Raw genomic sequence first — 17,964 nt, 5'->3', positions numbered from 1 at the left:
CAATGGTTTGTGTTAATAGTCATTGGAAATGTCTGAAAAACAAGAAGGTTGAAGTATGTGGAGCCTCTTTTCAATCTGCAGTGACTTTGTAGCTTTTTCCATGGTTGGATAGGAGCAAAAGTCTGGCAATTTCCCATGGAATGGGAATCCTAAAGAACACAAACCTGCTGTTTTGATAATGCAACTGCTTTGTTGCCATAACATTTGTGTTTCCTTTTGACAACGGTGACAATACTTTTATGTCAAAAGGCGGTGATGACACATTGCATTTAAGATGGTCATAAACACAACCGGAAAAGCAAATCGTAACACAAAGAAACCCACGGAAAATACAGGTATTCTTTGGAGGTAGGATAAGGGAAGGGGAGCAGTCCCCATGGAAAAGAAGCCTGAAGGAAAGAAAGAGGGAGAATACCCTGCAGAGGAGCATGGCTGGGAAGCCAAGAGGCTGTCTGAGGAGCAGAGGCACCATGCCTGGGCACCACTGGTGCTCAGGTCCAAGGAGGTTGAGGATGTCTGGAGGCCTGGGACAAGCTGCTTTCTGGACCATGACCTACTGGAATGAGCTAGTCAGATTTTGATCCAAGGCAAAAGAAACCTGGAAAAGGCTCCTCCTCTTAGAGATTGTATTACCACTGCAACAGTGAGAATTAACCTGGCACTTCCCCCATGGATCTTCAGCTTATGAAATCTTGGCCTTTTCAAAGTCTTTATTACCATTTGAGCCCCTACCACAGTTTTATTATAAAGAACTTACAGTTACATATACAGGGAAATCCCTCTGTCTCCTGCCTAAGAAATCATGTGACATATAAGCAAAAGAGTCTCCAAGCAGAGCATCTGAAACAAACTTTGCTAAGTGGCCTGTTCCTCAAAAATTCCACTTCCCATAAATATTTTCTTCTCTCATTTCCTGTGTTCTACTTGTTACGTTGTTTAAGTCAAATCACTGTGTGGCAGTTGCTCAGATACAGAAGGTGACTGTAAGTGCCCCAGGAGCAAGTGCAACTGCATGGATGAGAAGGACAAGTGAGTGATCATGGAAACCACTGATGTGGCAAAGTGCAAACTGATAAAACAATATAAAATCCTCTCCTTTCCTGACTGGCAACAGCCTCCTCAGTTAAACTGGCCTTTAACATGGGTGCTTTAGGAAGGGTTTCTTTAAAGACCAGAGGGCACAGGTTTGGCCTAACGTGGCTGTCCATGACTCAGGGCCTCTGACGTCATTCTGCTCTTGGCAGGAAAAGAGAGAAAGGGCAGTGAGTTCAGACAGGACCGAGGCAGCTTCTAACTTAACACGGGACATGTGCCACCCACCAAACCTGAGTAAGGTAGAGGCACACAGATGCCCCTGGAGTAATGTCTGCAAGCACCATCAGGGGGAACAGCATCTCTAGAGTAACTCCTCTCTCTCCGGTCCCCAGGATGTTAGGGCCTTCTTCTGTTGTCATCCTTGCTTCCAGTGGTTTCCCTTCTCCCTTTTTCATGAAGCAGCATTTTCCCCCCCCACATCAACACATCCTCTGCAGCCCGCAGGCAGCATCAAAGAAACCCAGGACAAGCTGTGGCCTGTCCCCAGGAATGCCATCCCCAGGCAGAGGAGCAGCGGGAGGCACACGGGGCTGACCTCGCTGGAGGAGGCAGGGAGCTGCACAAGATAAAATGCACCTGTTTTATTGAAGGCGTGTTTACACTGAGGATCAGATCCTGCCTTACTCTGCTAAAACCGTACAGTGGAGTGGCTTTTCTGGAACAGCTCCTGAATGGGCCTGTCCAAACAGCAGCAGGGGAACATCAAAAGGTGCAGCGATCACCCGCAGATAAGCGCCCAACTGTCTGATCCTGAGTGCCCCCGGGCACGGCTCAGCAGCTTGTCTGCCCTCCATGAGCTCTCTGTATGGCCCTCCCCTGTACCAGAGCCTCTTTCTGCAGTGACTGCTCCACACCTGTGGCAGAGGAGAACTGACTGGCAGTCACAAAGCTCTGATCTCCAAAGAATAGTTAGTTACTGGTCAGATAACTCTCGGTGGGAAGCCCTTTGGACAGAGAAAGGAATGGGAACACAAGCTTGGGTCAGTGCTCGAGCAAGCAAGTCCCTGCTGCAGTGACCCAGCCACAGTGGGAAGTGTGTTTGCATCAACCATGGCTCAGTAATTATAGCAACAGATGACTCGAGATCAAAGCGTGCTTGTGAATGATGTGGCGAAGTAAATCGATGGAAATCTGAGCTTTTTTATCTCTGGATCTGTCTTTAATGCTGACTTCTGTCCAGCTTTAACCTGCCCTGGGAAAGCATCTCAGCTGGCAATGCAGCAGCGCTGGCCCGGGCACACCCTGCAGGCCACCCGGCTCCCCCGGGGCTCCTGCCCTGTGCCCGGTGTGCCTGGGGCCAGCAGGGTGCCTGTGGGGCCAGCAGACACTGGGCTCTGGGGCTGAGCACGGGGTTCTGTCACTGCAGAAGGGTACGTTTGCTGTCACAGGGAGTCAACAGAGCCAGGCGCCCGGGAGCCTTGTGCTGACATGCCAAGGTGCTGCTGGTGGTTGCTGCTTCCAGGGGCTGCCCCTCCCATTAGGAACACCCCAGGAGGCATCTGCTCCTCCACTGGATGCAGCCCAAGTGCTCCAGAGGTAGGTTCTGACCCAACTGCTCCCAGCCTTGCCCACCCATAAGGCTAAAGCCCAAAAGCCCAAAGAAGGTTGGACAGGACAGCCCCTTCCTTCAGGGTGACACAGCCCACAGAAACCATGGCTGGGCAGCACATGGGAAGGATACCATTTGCACAGCCCTGTCAATAAATCCCATGATCACCCTTCACCTAGGTTGGATCTGTCTCCTTTCTGTCGCATATGCTCCCATCAGCTTCTCTCCTGTGTTTATCCTGAATTTTGGACAGAGTTAATTACCTTGCTAGGATGCTGAGCTCCAGCCACTGCCCACACCAGATGTTCTCTTGGTGCCAACCATCGGTAAGTGCTCCACTGGGATTGTGTCATCTCTGCTCTGGTTCTCCAACAGGGCTTAGCAGAAGTGAGGCAGGGAGAGGTTTTCTAAATGTGAGACACAAAGAAAGAAGTTATTTCACAAACTGGTCTCTCCTGTGGTTGCACACTGGCTCCAGACCCCTTTCCTGCATGGTTCCTGGTGTTTGAGTCAAAAGTGGCAGAGTGTGGAGAGAAGGCCAGGGTGGCTATGGGTTAGGTGGAGAGAACAACTCCTGATTTACAAAGTGTTCCCCAGGTGTCTCCGAGACAGTCTTGATCTCTGTTGGTGATCTCTGCTGCTTTAATTTGCTGGTTTAATTCCACAGGCAGTGCCTCCTGCACAGTCACCATGCAGCCCATGTTGGGTTAAGTTTAGAGCTGCCCCCCAGGATCAGGCACCGATGCCACCTATACATGAGATTTCCCAAATCACATCAATCATCGAGGTTTTTCCTTGCTTATGCTGAGATGCTGTGCTGCTCCTACATGATGATTTCTCAATAGAGCAGAGAGGCTTAATTATCGGGTTGCAAAGTTCCCAAGGGTCTTATGAAAGTTGAACTGGAAGAGCGAAGTATCATGACATACTGGGACTCCTTAAACCGTGATAAGTTGTTACCCAAAAATTTGCTGTGATCCAGGGGAAGTCTGTCCCCTAAACCAGCTGCCCAACGTGCATGTGTTTTGGTTGTTATCATCAAAGTCCACAAGATGAACAGGCAATTCATTATCATTTAGGGTAGTGCTTTGAATGTTATCATTTGAGCTTCTTAGAAGGTTAATCTTTCTGTCCCTGGGATCACATCTTCCCGATGAGGAACAATTAGAGTATCCTGTGGTGAAACACTGGATTATTATTAATGAAACCTATGCTGCCCTGGAGTTTTAATTGACTCAAGCGTTTAAACACAAGCCTGACTTAAAACATGTGGGCACTCTCATTCCTGCCACAGGAGCTACCAATGCTTTTCATACAATGCCGAGAAATGTTAACTATTAAAACCAGGTTTGATTATTTATTAACCTTAGTTCCTCACATGTCATATCCCAAACCCCTCATCAGAAAGCGCTGAGCACTTAATGTGCCCTTGAAACTAAGCAGGGGTTTAACTACATATTTCTTTCCCTTAAGTCTTGCAGGAAGAAATGTCTGCATTCTGTCAGTGCAACAGCTATCCACCTTTCCAACTCTCCTTTCCCACTGCAAGCTCTTGGATGGAGACAAAAAGTTTCCAGGCCCAGCCCCTTTGTGCTGCCTGTGTGTAGGACCAGGATACAGCTGCCTCTCAGTTCTGCATGGAGACTCCCAGCTATTCCCAGAGGACTGGCTGAATTTCCCAGGCCATGTGCTGGAGCAGATGCAAGCTGCTTGCACAGAAAGGAGCGGAGCTGGCTGGATTTGGATCTTCATTTGGATCTTTGCTCCACAGGGAGCAAAGGCACTGGTTGCTGCCAATGGCTGTCAACGAGGAGCACTTCATGCAATTCCCATCTGCTGCCCCGCTAAATGTCATGGTCCAGGAATGCAGCTACTGCTCAGGCAGTTGCCAGCTGGCCACAGCAACTGCAGGTGTGTATCTTTTTATTTGTTTATATATGTAAATGGAGTCCAAAGTCTCAAAGGATTAAGTCATGCGATGCAAGGCATGTGACAGTGGTTAATAGTGAAGGGCAGACAAGGGTGACAGGAGGAAAGCATTTCAAAGTGGCAGCTGTGAGGTAAATCATACTGGAATTGGGTAACCTGGATTTAGGGGAGAGGTTGGAAAGGAAGGGCGTAGCACTGGGAGAGGAGCTCTTTCTTTTTTTTTCTCTGTGGAGGGCCCTGGTACTGAGGCTTCGGCCCTGATTTTTGTTTTACATCTGCTACTGCAGCGCTGATGTGCACCCACCAGCCTCATCAGAGAGGGGCCTGACTGACACCTAGAGAAGCCACAAAGTACTGGGGTCGGCTGTAGGTTTTGGGATATGCTCTTGGTACCAGAGGAGGCTCTCCCTCTTCCCTCTGCCTCTTCCAATTCCTCTCCCTCTCCCTCCCTCTCTCCTCTTCCTGGGCTCTCCGTAGCACATGAGACAGGGCAGAGAGATGAATGAAATGGGCTGATGGATGGAAGGAACTCTGCTGGACTCACGCTGGATCACACGGGATGTGGAAGATGCCCAGTTGAATGGCAACTGGATCTGACCCCGTAATTACCACTGCCACCACGTGTCTGAGCTGCAGCTGAGTGCACAAACAAAGCACTTGCCCATGCACTGACTGTCCTTTACATTAAGTGTTTCTGGGTCCTGGTCTTTTAAAAAAGAACGTAAAACCTGGTCTGATCCTCCTGGAGCTGAGTAGGGACCTCTGTACGGACTTCAGGAGAGCTGTACCCTGACATACAACTAGCCTTGTGGCAGACATCAAATGATGTTGCTCCCCAGCAGTCTGCTGATGTTATCACCCTTTCTTTGAGGAGTGAGAACAACAAGATCCTACAATGACAAACCACAGTGTTTGTTGTGGTACCAGACAGGTAAAAAAAAAAAAGTAAATAAAAGAAACCTTCCCAAATAATTACAAAAAGAGAGTACATTTCATGTCTCATGTCCTTTGTGTTTTTCATGGACCAAGCACCTTACAGACAATTTGCTCATGATCTGCCATACATAGGGGACAAGGAACCATCATGGAACACAGACATAAGCCAACTGGAGAGGAGAACAGCACCATTACAGAGGAATCATTATCTTACACATAAAACTCTAAATCAGCGCCACATTTCAGGCTCACAACTCCAGGGAATAAGGAAAAGCTTATTTTACATTAAGTTTCTTGCTGGTGGGTGCTTTCACCCAGAGACTAAATGTTGTTTAAAGCACTGCCACACAGAAAGCTCTGCAACAGCCAGAAGTTGTTTCACCTTCACCCACTGTTGGCTTGATAGGAATGAAGGATTTGCATTTTTGCTACAAGTATTTTTCTTCTAGGTAGAAGGCTACTACAAAACCAGCACAATGAATTAGGTTTGAGTCTCTGATAAGCAGGAGTGTCAAATATTACAGGTTGTTGTGGCTTTGGCTATTGTTTGGTTTTTTTTCCTTCAAATTCATCAAATTCTCTGAGGTTTTGAGTCTATAATAAACCAGCCAGGTGGATACAAAACTTGTTAGAGACCAAGCTTGTGCCTAAAAGCAGTCAAAGGGAGAGTCAGAGCTGTGCACGCACCCAGCAGGATGAACCCTGCTGTGGCCCTTCAGCCACTCCAGGTCTAGAAAGATGCCAAGAGGGTTGAGCAACGTGCCCTTAGACTTCAGTGCCCTGTCATCACGAGGCCGTATGATTTCACTCAATTACCAAGTCCTAATGGGCGCGTGGCACCTTGGCCTGACTGGCCGTTGGCTTTTCCAGAGTTGCTAGAGGGGGGAAAGTATTTTTCCATCCATGCTATTTGTTTGTTATTCCACTGTGAACTCCCCCAACTCCCTGGTGTCAAAACACCTGGCAGCGCTGCTTGTTTGTCCTGTTACTCCGAGTGCCGTGGCGGGTGGGAATTTGGCTGGCCCTGGGAAAGGAGCCACATCAAACGCCTGGGCTCCGAGTCCCATGGGGATTGTGCTGCCTGGTTACTTGGGAAGATGATCCTCCAAGAAGATGTCGCTGCACTGATGGGGATGACGGGAAGGATCTCTACAAATGCTACAGGGTTAGTGTGAGGAGCACAGTGACTCTGGATAACACCCCGGTTCCTCCAGTACTGGCCACACTTGGCTTTGGAGAAGTGAGCTGTAAGTCTGAAGGAAGAACCATACAGCAGGGAAGTGCTACGTCCCTGTGTGCATCCCCAGGTCTGGGTGCCCTGTTCTCGTGGTTATCAGAAGGCCCACAAACTCTACCAGGTCAGCTGCAGCCCCTGCTACTGTACAGCCTCACACAGAGAAACTCTACCAGCACCTGCAAATCCAGTTCTGTCCCTGGAAAAACGTGAGTGGAGCAGTGCTATAGACCATACTTCAGGGTGGAGACTCTTCTCCTCAAACCAGCTGCAATTGTTTGTTGTGTAATGGTGCCAATGAAGTTTTGTAACTCCCTCACATACTGGGAGGATTCACTTGATCATAAGAGCAATTTCACTTTCTGGCATCTACCATCCATCAGAAATTCCAGGCCAGAACTTTAAAGAGCAACTAATGACTTAGGATCTTATGACTGCTAAACGTTTCGACTGAGGTACCTCAGCAGGCAGGTACAGTCCTCCTCCTGAAACCTCCTCCTCAGAACAGGCATCAAAACTGTGGCTCGCTCCAAAAGCCCCACCTAGGCTAACAGTTGTCCCAGACAAGTCACAGAAGCTCCTTCTGAACCAAAATGTCAGCTCCAACTCCCAGATGAATCTCTGTGCAGGATTTCAGGGAGCACACGCACCCTTTCCCTCAGTTCTGGGAAGTTTTAGGTGCAGCAGAGCCACAGGTACGTGGGGCACAGCTTAGGAACACTCGAGGCCACCTGTGGCCACAAGGCCTGGCAGTGCTGACAGGCTCAAGGTGACACCAAAACACGACCACCCTCAGCCTCCTGTCAGGCTTTGAAGCGCTTGCAACCAGCTGGTGACTTGTGAGGGGAGACATGGGCAGAGGGCAGGATTGAACACAAAGGGTCTGATGGAAGTTGGTTCTACTTTGGAGATGATTTGGACATGATTAGGCTTTCTTTATGAGATCCTTCAGATAGTTCCTGCAGGGCAAATCTAGCTAAGTAGTTTCATGACCTTCCCATACAGTAACACTGACCCTATTTGGGAAGTCTGAATCCAGTGAAGCTTGGTAACTTCCTCTTATAGCTAAAGATGTTCAGTTAAGATCTGAAAAAAGCATCCTACCTCCCCTGAACCCATCTTGAACCCTGCCCTACACCAGTCCCTAGCAAAATGGTACCTGCATCCGTTCCACCCAGGCATACAATCAAAGGGTGACTCACTGTCACAATTCCTATTCATGCATTTATTGCCCAGATAACTCTCCATTAAGCTAATGAGTCATTCTTTTACACCCACCAAATGCATAGTTCGGCTGCTGCTGCTTTCTGCTATTCATAAATTAGAAGGAGGAGAACAGCCTTGATCCAGAAAATTTATCGCTACTGGTGAGCTCCATATTCCAAATTTAAGGAACTCAAGGTTTTCTGTGTGTGTTACAGGGAACAAGCAAGGCCCCAGTACCTACTGCAGACCAGAGACACGATATTGCTTGGTGAAGTGCCTCACACCAGTCTGCTTCCAGAGCCAGAAGATGTTGGCCAGGGCTCTGCAGGCCTTGGATGCCCAGGACTCATGGGCCATGTTGCAGCAGCTTCGCTGAGATGAGCAGGCAGCTTCATTCCAGGCATCATTAAATTTCAAGCAGGGCAGGAGACAAAATGCTTGGCATAGCATTTTTGTGATTTCAGTACATCCAATGAACTGAGAAATAAGTTGGCAAATAAGAAAGTGTCTAGGCAGTGTCAAGATGAGGAGGTCCAATCATTTATTTTTTACATGCCTCATATGGTCTATAACATAAAGCTGTAGCCGAATGCTCTTTTGACCACTTTTAGCTGTGCTTTGCAGCTAAGATGAGCTGCCTGAGCCTTGTAAATAAAACAGAGAAAAAGGTGACTACTGGCCTTGTCTCTGGTTTGTGCTGCCGGCCCAGGCCAGGAGTGTCAAAGCAGCCCTTGGTTTCACACTGTCCTTCCCCCTGCCAGACAGTGGTGCCCTCAGACAGTGCACTGACAGCTGCATACGTCAGCAGCCAACCGGTTCAGCTTCCCAACGCTTAGCAAACTGTTTGCATAAGCACTGGGATCAGAGCAAGAATGAAGGAAGGATGGGCTTGAGCTTTAGAAAGGCTTTTTCCTACAGGTTTCTTATCTTCTCTCCTCTGTCTGTCCCCTTGCTGCCTATTTAAAGGACTTGCTCCCCAGGAAGGAGCTCATGATGCCAGGTTTCCTCTGGACTGATGTCTAGAGCTGGAGCCTGCGGGCTCTCTGAGCTGAGCTTGCACTGCTCTGGTAGTTTCACTGAACATGGTTCCCTCTCAGGTCAGCTCAGGTTTGAATCCCAGGAGACTGCTCCTGCAGGGAGCAAACCAGTCCGTACACACACACAGTGAAGCGGCTCCCATGGCTCCCCTCTGCCTCTGAAAGTCTCGGCTCCCCACTGGACTGCCAGAGCTTTGGGAAATATTCTGTGTTTCTTTTTCTAAACATCTTTTTTTCCCATCTGTTCAAAAGGGCAAGGATGTGACATCGACCAATACTCAGAAATGTACTCTCCTGCTTTCAGAGGCAGTTATTGGAATGTGCTTGGTATTCAGATGATAACTTACATCTGCACCAACTTGCTGAGTGATGCTTTGAATCACGCCGTGATAAAGGGATGTGTTTGAAGTTTCTGAAGGCAATACCTCACTATCGTTCCCTTTCAGTGCTGGCACTCAGAGCTCTTCAGCCTTGCCTCTGTCAGCAGGTAGTCAGACCAAACTAAACTTCCCATCCAAGTAAACCTAAACCCCATTTGGGCTTATGTGATTATTGAATAAAAATAGGCAACTGGAAAAAACAAGAAAAACAATCTTTTTCCTGAACATGTTCACTTAATACAACCAGCAACAGTGTGTTTTCCCCCAGCGAGTGTGACCTGAAGGGCAAGACCCTTCCAGGCCCCCCTCAGAGCCCAGCTTTGCACAGGCCATGTCATGGGATTTTTGGGGTGTTGGCTTCCCTTGTTTCGAGGCCATCTCCTCCAGAAACGGGCTTTAATTGCTCCTGCCACCAAGCCTGAGAGAGGAGTGCTAACACACCCACTGGCTGCGAGCAGGCCTGTGACTGCACATCAAAGCTGATCCCACCTCACAGCAGCAGCCATGAGCACATTCCAGGGAAAAGAGAGCCCTGCAAAAGGTAGGATGGGGAACCCTGTATCCTCACAGTGCTCCCCACCCACCGCCGACTTCCATTAATTAATTAACTCTGCAGCTTTGTTCCCTTATCATAATCCTCCCAGCAACAGCACCATAAATTGTATTTGCAACAGATGCTTAAACAAGATGATCTCAGGTCTTTGCAACTTGACTCAAGGGTGGGAAACTCACAGCTTTGTGGTGATCGCCAATTCATTCATTATACAATCGGATCTTAATTGCTTTAAGAATGTGATTCTAGTAAATCTGGCCTCTAGTACCACTCCTGTTAAAGACCTCTGTTGCTAAATCTCTGCTGCTAAACACAGTCAGTCCATTTCTTGGGGTCTTTTCTCCTTCAGTGGACTCTGAAGTACTGAATTATCTGCAGAAATTCACAGAGTGTTCACCCAGCCCATATTTACCCACGAATAGGCACCAAACCTATTGAGCTGTTCTGAGAAGCACAAGTTTTCAACAGCCCCCATGCTTTGAACAGGTGACACAGAGTGACATCCTTGGGGTGGTTTTGAAGATGATTCTTCCTTCAAAGGAAAGACTGCACAGAGTAAACCCATCCCAAAGTCCTGCTATCCAAACGAAATGTGTCTAAATACAAACGTAGTGCAAGAGATTGATGCTGCTTGTGAAAACTTCAGCTCCAAGGGTCCCTGACTGAGATCCTCCCCTCCAGCACTGCGTCAAGCTGTGCCTGCCTGCCAAATGCATGCTCAGGTGTCACCAGAGCCAGCTCTGGGGACTCAGTAGGTGGCAGCCTTCACCTTGGCTTTGCAGGGATGTGTCACCCTATGGAAGGTGCTGGGGGGTTGCTGGGCACAGAGGACACTGATCTCCCAGATGGCACGTGGTGGGCTGGCCCGGGAGGTACTGCCACCATCTCTGACTCCAGTGTGCTCCAAAGGAGCAACTATAAAGGTACTTTGGAAGAGGTTTGGATCAGTGGAATCACTGCTCATTCATAGGGTCGCCAGGAAGAGGGAGCAGTACAGATTTTCCCTGTTTTTGGGGGAGAAATTTAGTACAGGGATGAAAATGCAGCCCATGAGAGCCATGTTTTGGGACCAGGACAATTTGGGCATTAACCAGAACCTAGCAGAGCTTTATGGGGCATATAACTCACATGCCCACAAAGAGGGGAACACTTTCCCCATGCAAGTCAACATTCATCCCTCAAGGAAGGTGGAAGGAGAAAGTGGGGGGTGGGATCTGGCCACAGAGGAGGTGAGACAGGCTCCTGCAAGAGATTGAAATTGCTGCTTTCAGCCTGCCTCCTTCTGGAGCCAAGATCAGGGACCAGCCCCAAGGCATCTGTTTGGTGGGGAGCAGCATCCTGCCCCTGGGTGGGGTGGGCTAAGTGATAGGGGCAGAAGCCTCCTTATGTGGTACAGCTGCAGCTGGAACAGCCTAACTGATCCCAGCCTTGGCCCTCGCATCCCCACAAACCCAAGGTGTCCCTAAGCATTGCAGTTCAGATTTGAACTATGATACTGGATCTCTTTCCCAAAGCTCTTACAGTTTCAGGCACTGTCAAACCGATTTTTTTTTTACTGTTCACCCGAAAATGGGAGGAGGAGCCACCGCTAACGTGAGAAAGCATCCCGATTCCCCCAGTGGATACTGGCAACGCCTGCCCTCCTCCTCAGCGTTCCGCCTGCCTGCCCTTCTCTGTCCCCCTGAGCGAGCTGCAATGACATAGCAAGCATATTTTCCCTCTTACCCAAAGGCAGGTGTATATTCACACTCCTGCCCTTCTCTCACAGCTCCTTACATAAATCACCGTTGGTTTTGGAGAGACGCCAACACAGTCTGAAGGAATGTGCACAGGACCTACCAGAAAAGGGTTTCCCCATGTTTCTGACTCTGTAATCCCCTTATTCAGAGCTAAACCAACAGGCTCACACCTCCTGCACTGAAAACCTTTTCCAGCTCCATCCACTGCCTTTAAAAACAAACAAGGAAACCCACAAGCTCATGCCCAGCTATTACTATGAAAGAGAAAACAAGAAACACAAAGCAGAAGAATTTGCCACATGCAGCTCTGTAAGTGCTAAGTCCACGAGTGAGGAGACATTTGCCTTTGTTCCGCATAGTCAAACATGTCCTAATCTTTAAAACACCTTCACTCCAAAATTGCAGCTGATTGCTGAGTCAGAGGGGATTTGCTATTTAAGCAAGGGCCAGTGCTGAGGCCCCAAAGTGGTGATACTGCTAGACTAGGAATTCAGGCAGGGGCAAGGCCTGGGGAGAGCCTTCTGTGAAGAGCTGCCTGAAGTAGTGGGGGTGGCAGGACTCACCTGAGACCCCTGTATTGCCACCACAGATTGCAAAACTCAAAGCTGCAGCTCAGAACAGGCTCTGCATGGTGAGTGTCAGGTATGGAAACCATGGCGTGTCCAGTAAATGCTTTGGTGACCAGCTTTGGGGAAAGGTGCTGAGGAAAGGCAGGGTTCCCTCTATGCTGCTGAGCCCTCTAAAGCAGAGCAGCCAAGAGTGACAGAATTTGGCTAAGGCCAGAGCACCCTGACTACATGTTCATAATAACAGCTAAATATCTATCTGGAAAAGCCCATAGTCCCTGTGGGGCCTAAAGAAGGTAATTAGAGCAATGCAGGCCAGGGGGCCGTGCTTACGGCATGGCTTTTGGAAGATGTTTCCCCTAACCCAAAGGGCACAGGCAAGAAGCAGAGGATGTTAGGGAGTCTCCTCTAAGCAGTACCTACCACAGCTCTTCATGAACCCCCTGCTCTGAGGCTTCAGAAAATCCCCCAGCTATTCTTTTTCATCCTCAAATCTCTACAAAATCCCAAAGCAGCACAGGGTCCTTGGGTGGCACAGTCCAAGGTATGTGCACACAGCTAAATGTGCTTTGGCCATCTGGCTATGGAACAGGATTACTCAGGCTTGCAAAACACCGTGAGAACGTGTGAATGAAGTCTGCAGACTTCTTCCTTGTTCCCAGTTTACTCTGGAACAATAGTTTACTTTACCCAAGCTCTTCCTGATCCATATCCACAGATCAGCAGTGGGCTCAGCACTGCAGCCTGTCATGCAGACAGTCGAGATACCACGGGGCAATTTTCTCCTCGACACCGGTCTGCGATAGCTTTGAGGATGTCGCGGCTTTTTGGCACGAGGTAGCGAATCAGAGGCTGGCCCTGGGTCTGAGTCGCTGCCTTTCAAGCCTGAGCACCTGGCCAGCCGTTTGGCCCCGACAGGGCACTGCCATTTTCCAGAGCAAGTGTGGCTGTTCTGTGGTTTCCACTGTTTACGTGCTCGAGAACCCTGGCTTTTATTCCCTGGTTCCCTGCCCGCCTCCCACCAGTCTTTCAGGTCTCGTGTTTGGCCGAGAGCATCCCGGGAATCTCCAGTCACATCTCGCTGGTCCCAGCCACGTGGCTGGCCTGGGCTCCTGCCTGTGCCTGTTTGATGTGTGCCCCATGCACAGGCTGCCCCTTACCCAGAGGCTCTGCTCAAACGAAGGAGGGACCCGGCTCTGGGTGCGACCCAGGGGGAGGCCACGCTCAGACACCCTGTCCTGATGCCAATCATCCGCCTTTGATCCGGTTGCCTTTCAACTACAGCTTCCATCTTCTCCCTGTCTCCCTGCAGGCTCCAAAGGAAGCCCTGTGCAGATGCCAGGGCACATGATAGGAAGTGCCACATCCAAGCAGATCACAAATCTCAAGCCCTGGCCAGGATTTTCGAGAGGTAATTGAGGGTGTTTGCATTTTGCACCAGCAAAATCAGTACCGGTTTGTGCAGTAAGTCCATGGCTGCACTGCTGCCTAGTCTGGATGTGCAAATAGTCCTTGCTGAGAGCAAGCACAGCCTTTGGAGAGACAATCCAAACCTGAGATCTGAATCTCATCCATGTCAGCCCCAGAAAACTGGGATTTACTTTGCTAGCCCAAAACCAAGTAAGAAATTCAGTCGCTGGAAAACAATGCCAATCTCTTGATTTCAGTGATCTATTAGAGATGGGTGAAGCTGCATTCACAGCCCTTGCAGACCTTCCTGCTGAGGCAGGAAGTTTCTTCTAAGTGTATTTTCTATGCATCAGTACTAGAAATGTTAGCATTTGACAGTTATTTTCATCTTACTCATAACAAGAATTAACTGAGATTTCCATGGGCAGGTTATCTTCATGGTCTGGGATTAATTTTACTTTGGTTTTTAGCTAGTAGGTTTTAAATAGTTGCTTTTCAATTTCTTCCCTCGATCCACATCAGGCTGGATATCAAACTCACAAGCATTTGGGAGACATTATTAGCCTAACCAGAATCCAGGTTTGACTCCAAACAGAGGCAGCTTTTTTATTTACTTTGAAATCCACAGCTGAAGCCCAGATTCATGTCTGGGTTTGGATCCAGGTATCCCATAGAGCACCAGAGTACAGAGGTCCCCCCTCCTCCACCTAACTCCCCAAACTAGTCCAAAAGAGTGCATTCCTGGGCAGCCTGTTTCTAGGAATAGTATCAGTATATGAGCCTTGTAACTCATTAATGCTAATAGCAGTTGCATAATGCACAGTTGAAATGTGACTGTACAGCGAGCTAAGAACATATCCCAGCTACACGACTGCCTGGCAAAGTTTCTGATGAGCAGCTTTCCTCACCATTACAGCTGGATTTACCTTTGATTATAAATGCTCTGGAGGGGCCACATTTCAAGGTATCACAAAGTCATGCCACTAACTGTAGCATAATCCTCTGCCTAAATGCTGCACACGTGGCCACGGTCCGGAAGGAGGCGTGAGCTCACCTTGTTGTTGCACTCTCTGTGCAAAACCTCAGGAGATGTCCAGAAGGGTCACTCAGTGCACCTCACTGACAGGGAGCTGTCACGTTGTCAGAGATGGCACGTTGCCCTCGAGCCCTGGGGATTTCAGTGGAAATCTCCACCTTCCCAGGACCTGCTAACTCCTGGTGTGCTGCACACAAGCACACAAGTGATTTCTTTCATATCCTGCAGATTTGGTCGGTTCCCATGACCCAGTGCAGCTGTCTCACCCCATGCCTTGCTAAGAGAACACTAACTATGCCCTCCTCAAGGCCCTGTTTCTCTTCTGCCATAGTCTCATTTTAATGCCCTTGACTGTCTTTGGATAAAAAAGCTTTAGACCGTATTTAAAATCCAAGGCCAGTTGTGTCCTAGGCTTTGAAGAGCATTGAAGGTTGCTCCCTCCCAGCTTCTGGGTCTGCTGCAGTGTCACTTCCATCTGGGAATGTGTTCTGCTTGTGGCTGAGTGAAATGAATGATGGGGCTGAATTATGAAGACCTGGGGCTGTGGGAGGATGAAAAGTGCTGCTGCAACTTTGAAACAATGGAAAATATGAAATAAACCTCAATTCCCTGCTGGCACATATAGGCAGTGTAAATAAATCCCATAATTATGTAAGTAACAGACAGCTCCTAGGAGCTGGAGCACCCTCTGGAATAGCAGGCAGAGGAGTCTGCTACTCTGCAATAGATGGATCATGCTTGGCTAAATTACACAATTCATTTAAATGCATGCTGTACAGTAACACAATTTTTGAAAACCATACTGTTTGGCCCACCAAAGTGATTCCCAGAAGTAATTCCTGCGAGGAGCACACACCCAAGCCAGTCAGAATTTCTGGAATGACATTCCAGTTGCTCAACACCTGGTTATGCAGATAGAAGAGAAAACAGAGCGACGCCTTAGCCAGTGTAAGAGATAAGGGTGTGAGAATCCAAGCCTGGCTAGCACATGAAAGTGCCGATGACCTCGCCCCACGTCCAGGATTGCTCAAGCCAGAGGAGATGCCAGTATCAATACACACATCTTCCTTCAGAGTCACAGGACTCTTCTCAGTGCTGGCTGCTGCCCTCAGATCTTAACCCCAGAACGGGGGGAAAGCGCCACGCTTGCTGAACAACCTGCTCACAAAGCTGTTTGTCTCTGCAAACCAACTGCAGAGAAGGATTAAGGAAATTCTCTTTTAATATTCAATCTAGTGGAAGACCTTCCACCTCTTCAGATAATCTCACGTGCAATTAGAGGGAGGTCAAAGTAACGGGTTCTCCGTTTTCTTCAAAACGAGACCCGTGGCTCCACTGTATTCCCTCCCATGGAATGACTGGGTAACCTTCCCTGGACCTAACAGAAAGCAGCTCCTCTGGGTCAAAATTCCTGAGTGTATTCACCTTTTTTATAAAACAACTACCAGCTTGAAGCAAATACCATTTTGGATCTGTGTCCTCAGTATCTACCAGGAACGGGCTGAAAATTCTCATTTTGCATCCCTAAACAGAAGCAAGGATGTGTATCAATAGCAGTCAGTTAATTCATTGACTAGCAGATTTTGGCAGCTGTAGCCCAAGCCCTGAGGTAAGGTAGGAGGGGTAAGGGGAGCTGCTTGATGTGGATTCCTCCTTGGCCCAGCTGAGGTGCAGAGACCACTTTGCAAGAGTGAGAGGCAGGGGAACTGAGGGGGGGTACAAGCTGGGGATAGATGCTGGGTGAAGGCACACCTAAATCCTCATGCCAGTGACACCCGGGGAAGTTCTGGAAGGAGTCCAAATCCAAGCAGCCTGGTGCTAATATAACAGGCCCAGCACGTGTCCTGCAAACCCCTGGCTGAAATAAAGACCACAGGTACCTGGTTGCAGGGCAGCGGTTCACATTTCAGGTAAAGGGAGACTTTCAGCACCTGTAAGTGCCCCTCGTGCTACAGTTGGGTTCCTCACCTGGCTACAGCTTTGACCAAAGTGGTTAATCCAAACCTGCAAAGGCAGCTTTGGCAAACAAAGACCTGTGAGCATGAGTAGGCAGGATTAGGTGAGGGAAAAACACAGCGAGTGGTGCCTCTCCCATAGGAAGGGGAGATGCTTCCAGCAGGTGCTGGTAGCTGTCCCAAAAGCACTAAGGAGTCCCTCCATCAGTGAACTGGCTGGCAACTTCTGCTTTTCCTTATTACCAATGAATCAAACCCTTCATTCCCACCCAGGAAGTTCCTAAGGTATATGTTTTTCTACTGACTTCTCTGTTCTCCAAGGAACAGATGGTAAAGGTAATAAAAGGTAATAAATTAGGAAAAACTTTTTTTTTTTTACCTTTCTAACAGTTTCACAATAACTGACACACAAAAAAAATCACATGGAAGCCTTCTCTGACTTGAGATATGAGGTTATAATAAAGCATGTCTGGGTGTCTCCAAATGGTGTGCAAGACCCTTAATTCTTCCCGGAAGAAAAGAATCTTTTAGTTTCTGGATCTGGCTGTCTAATGTCCTCACCTAAATATTTTTCTCTGTAACTTGTCACAGTTTCTGTAACTTTCACAGTAACAGACAGATGTGAGACACTGCCCAGCTGAGGAAACCCCTTGGCCAGCACTAAAAAGTCCCCCAAGAGTTCTTAGTGCTTGTTAGCCAGCTCTCTACCCAGAAGGCAGAGCATGGGGCAAGTGACCAAGTGTGTTCATTTTATCAGACAAACCCATGCCACTGAGAACAGATACATTAACAATTCCTTTGATTTAAAATGGAATAAAAGATATGAAGTCAATAAGAAGGTTTGGGTTTACCTCAAAGCACTGCTCTGCCTGTTAGCTGAATGAGTGTGCCAGGGCAGCTTCCCTTCAGTATCACTTTGGTTCTATATGCTTTCTGGGAAGAGCAGTGGTTTCTGGGCCATTCAGTATTTGCCTGCATGGCTGGCGTGTTTCCCTCCTGCTCCCCTGCGCTGCTAACGCACTTTCCCTGGGAGATGGAATGTTTGCCATACCAATATAGCAACTAAATGAATGAAAGTTCAAGTGGGGCTATAAATAGAAAGGGCACCAGGTTTTCACAGTGCACATATAAGCTACTCCACACCCACTTCCTTTTGTCTGCCATTAACTCTGAGATCTGAAGCGGAATAACCTTTCTGCACTCTGGAAGAACAAACAGCAGAACAATTAAGAGACCAAACTGTTATGAGGAAGTCACTGAAGTGCAGTGTAGGAAAGATGGACAGACTATTTTAAATAGATAGGTAGATAGATAGATAGATAGATAGATAGATAGATAG

At 48.4% G+C, this 17,964-nt stretch overlaps 1 protein-coding gene and 1 long non-coding RNA gene across 4 annotated transcripts in view; one reads left to right on the top strand and one right to left on the bottom strand.

The window, feature by feature from the left end:
- LOC108509577 overlaps positions 1-17,964 on the bottom strand; it is a 63,178-nt gene that overhangs the window by 19,384 nt on the left and 25,830 nt on the right. For 2 of the 3 annotated variants that reach the window (XR_001878645.1, XR_001878646.1), the window contains one exon: positions 2,908-3,051. Coding sequence is in view for 1 of the 3 variants with exons in the window: in XM_017839086.1 (XP_017694575.1) it covers positions 2,994-3,051 (58 nt within the window). In the remaining 2 variants the exon portion in view is untranslated. Of the gene's footprint in view, positions 1-2,907; positions 3,052-17,964 lie in introns of those variants that run through there. The other variant, XM_017839086.1, reaches the window with a different exon arrangement.
- LOC108509579 lies at positions 2,334-5,692 on the top strand. The gene is made up of 3 exons (XR_001878650.1): positions 2,334-2,631; positions 2,824-2,970; positions 4,118-5,692. It is a non-coding gene; the product is annotated as an uncharacterized LOC108509579 (long non-coding RNA).

This window comes from Lepidothrix coronata, unplaced genomic scaffold (genome assembly GCF_001604755.1).
Source record: "Lepidothrix coronata isolate B3197 unplaced genomic scaffold, Lepidothrix_coronata-1.0 Scaffold373, whole genome shotgun sequence".
In the NCBI taxonomy this organism is placed as follows: Eukaryota; Metazoa; Chordata; class Aves; order Passeriformes; family Pipridae; genus Lepidothrix; species Lepidothrix coronata.
The sequence above is the reverse complement of the archived record's forward strand: the minus strand, read 5'-3'. Positions and strand labels throughout refer to the sequence as shown.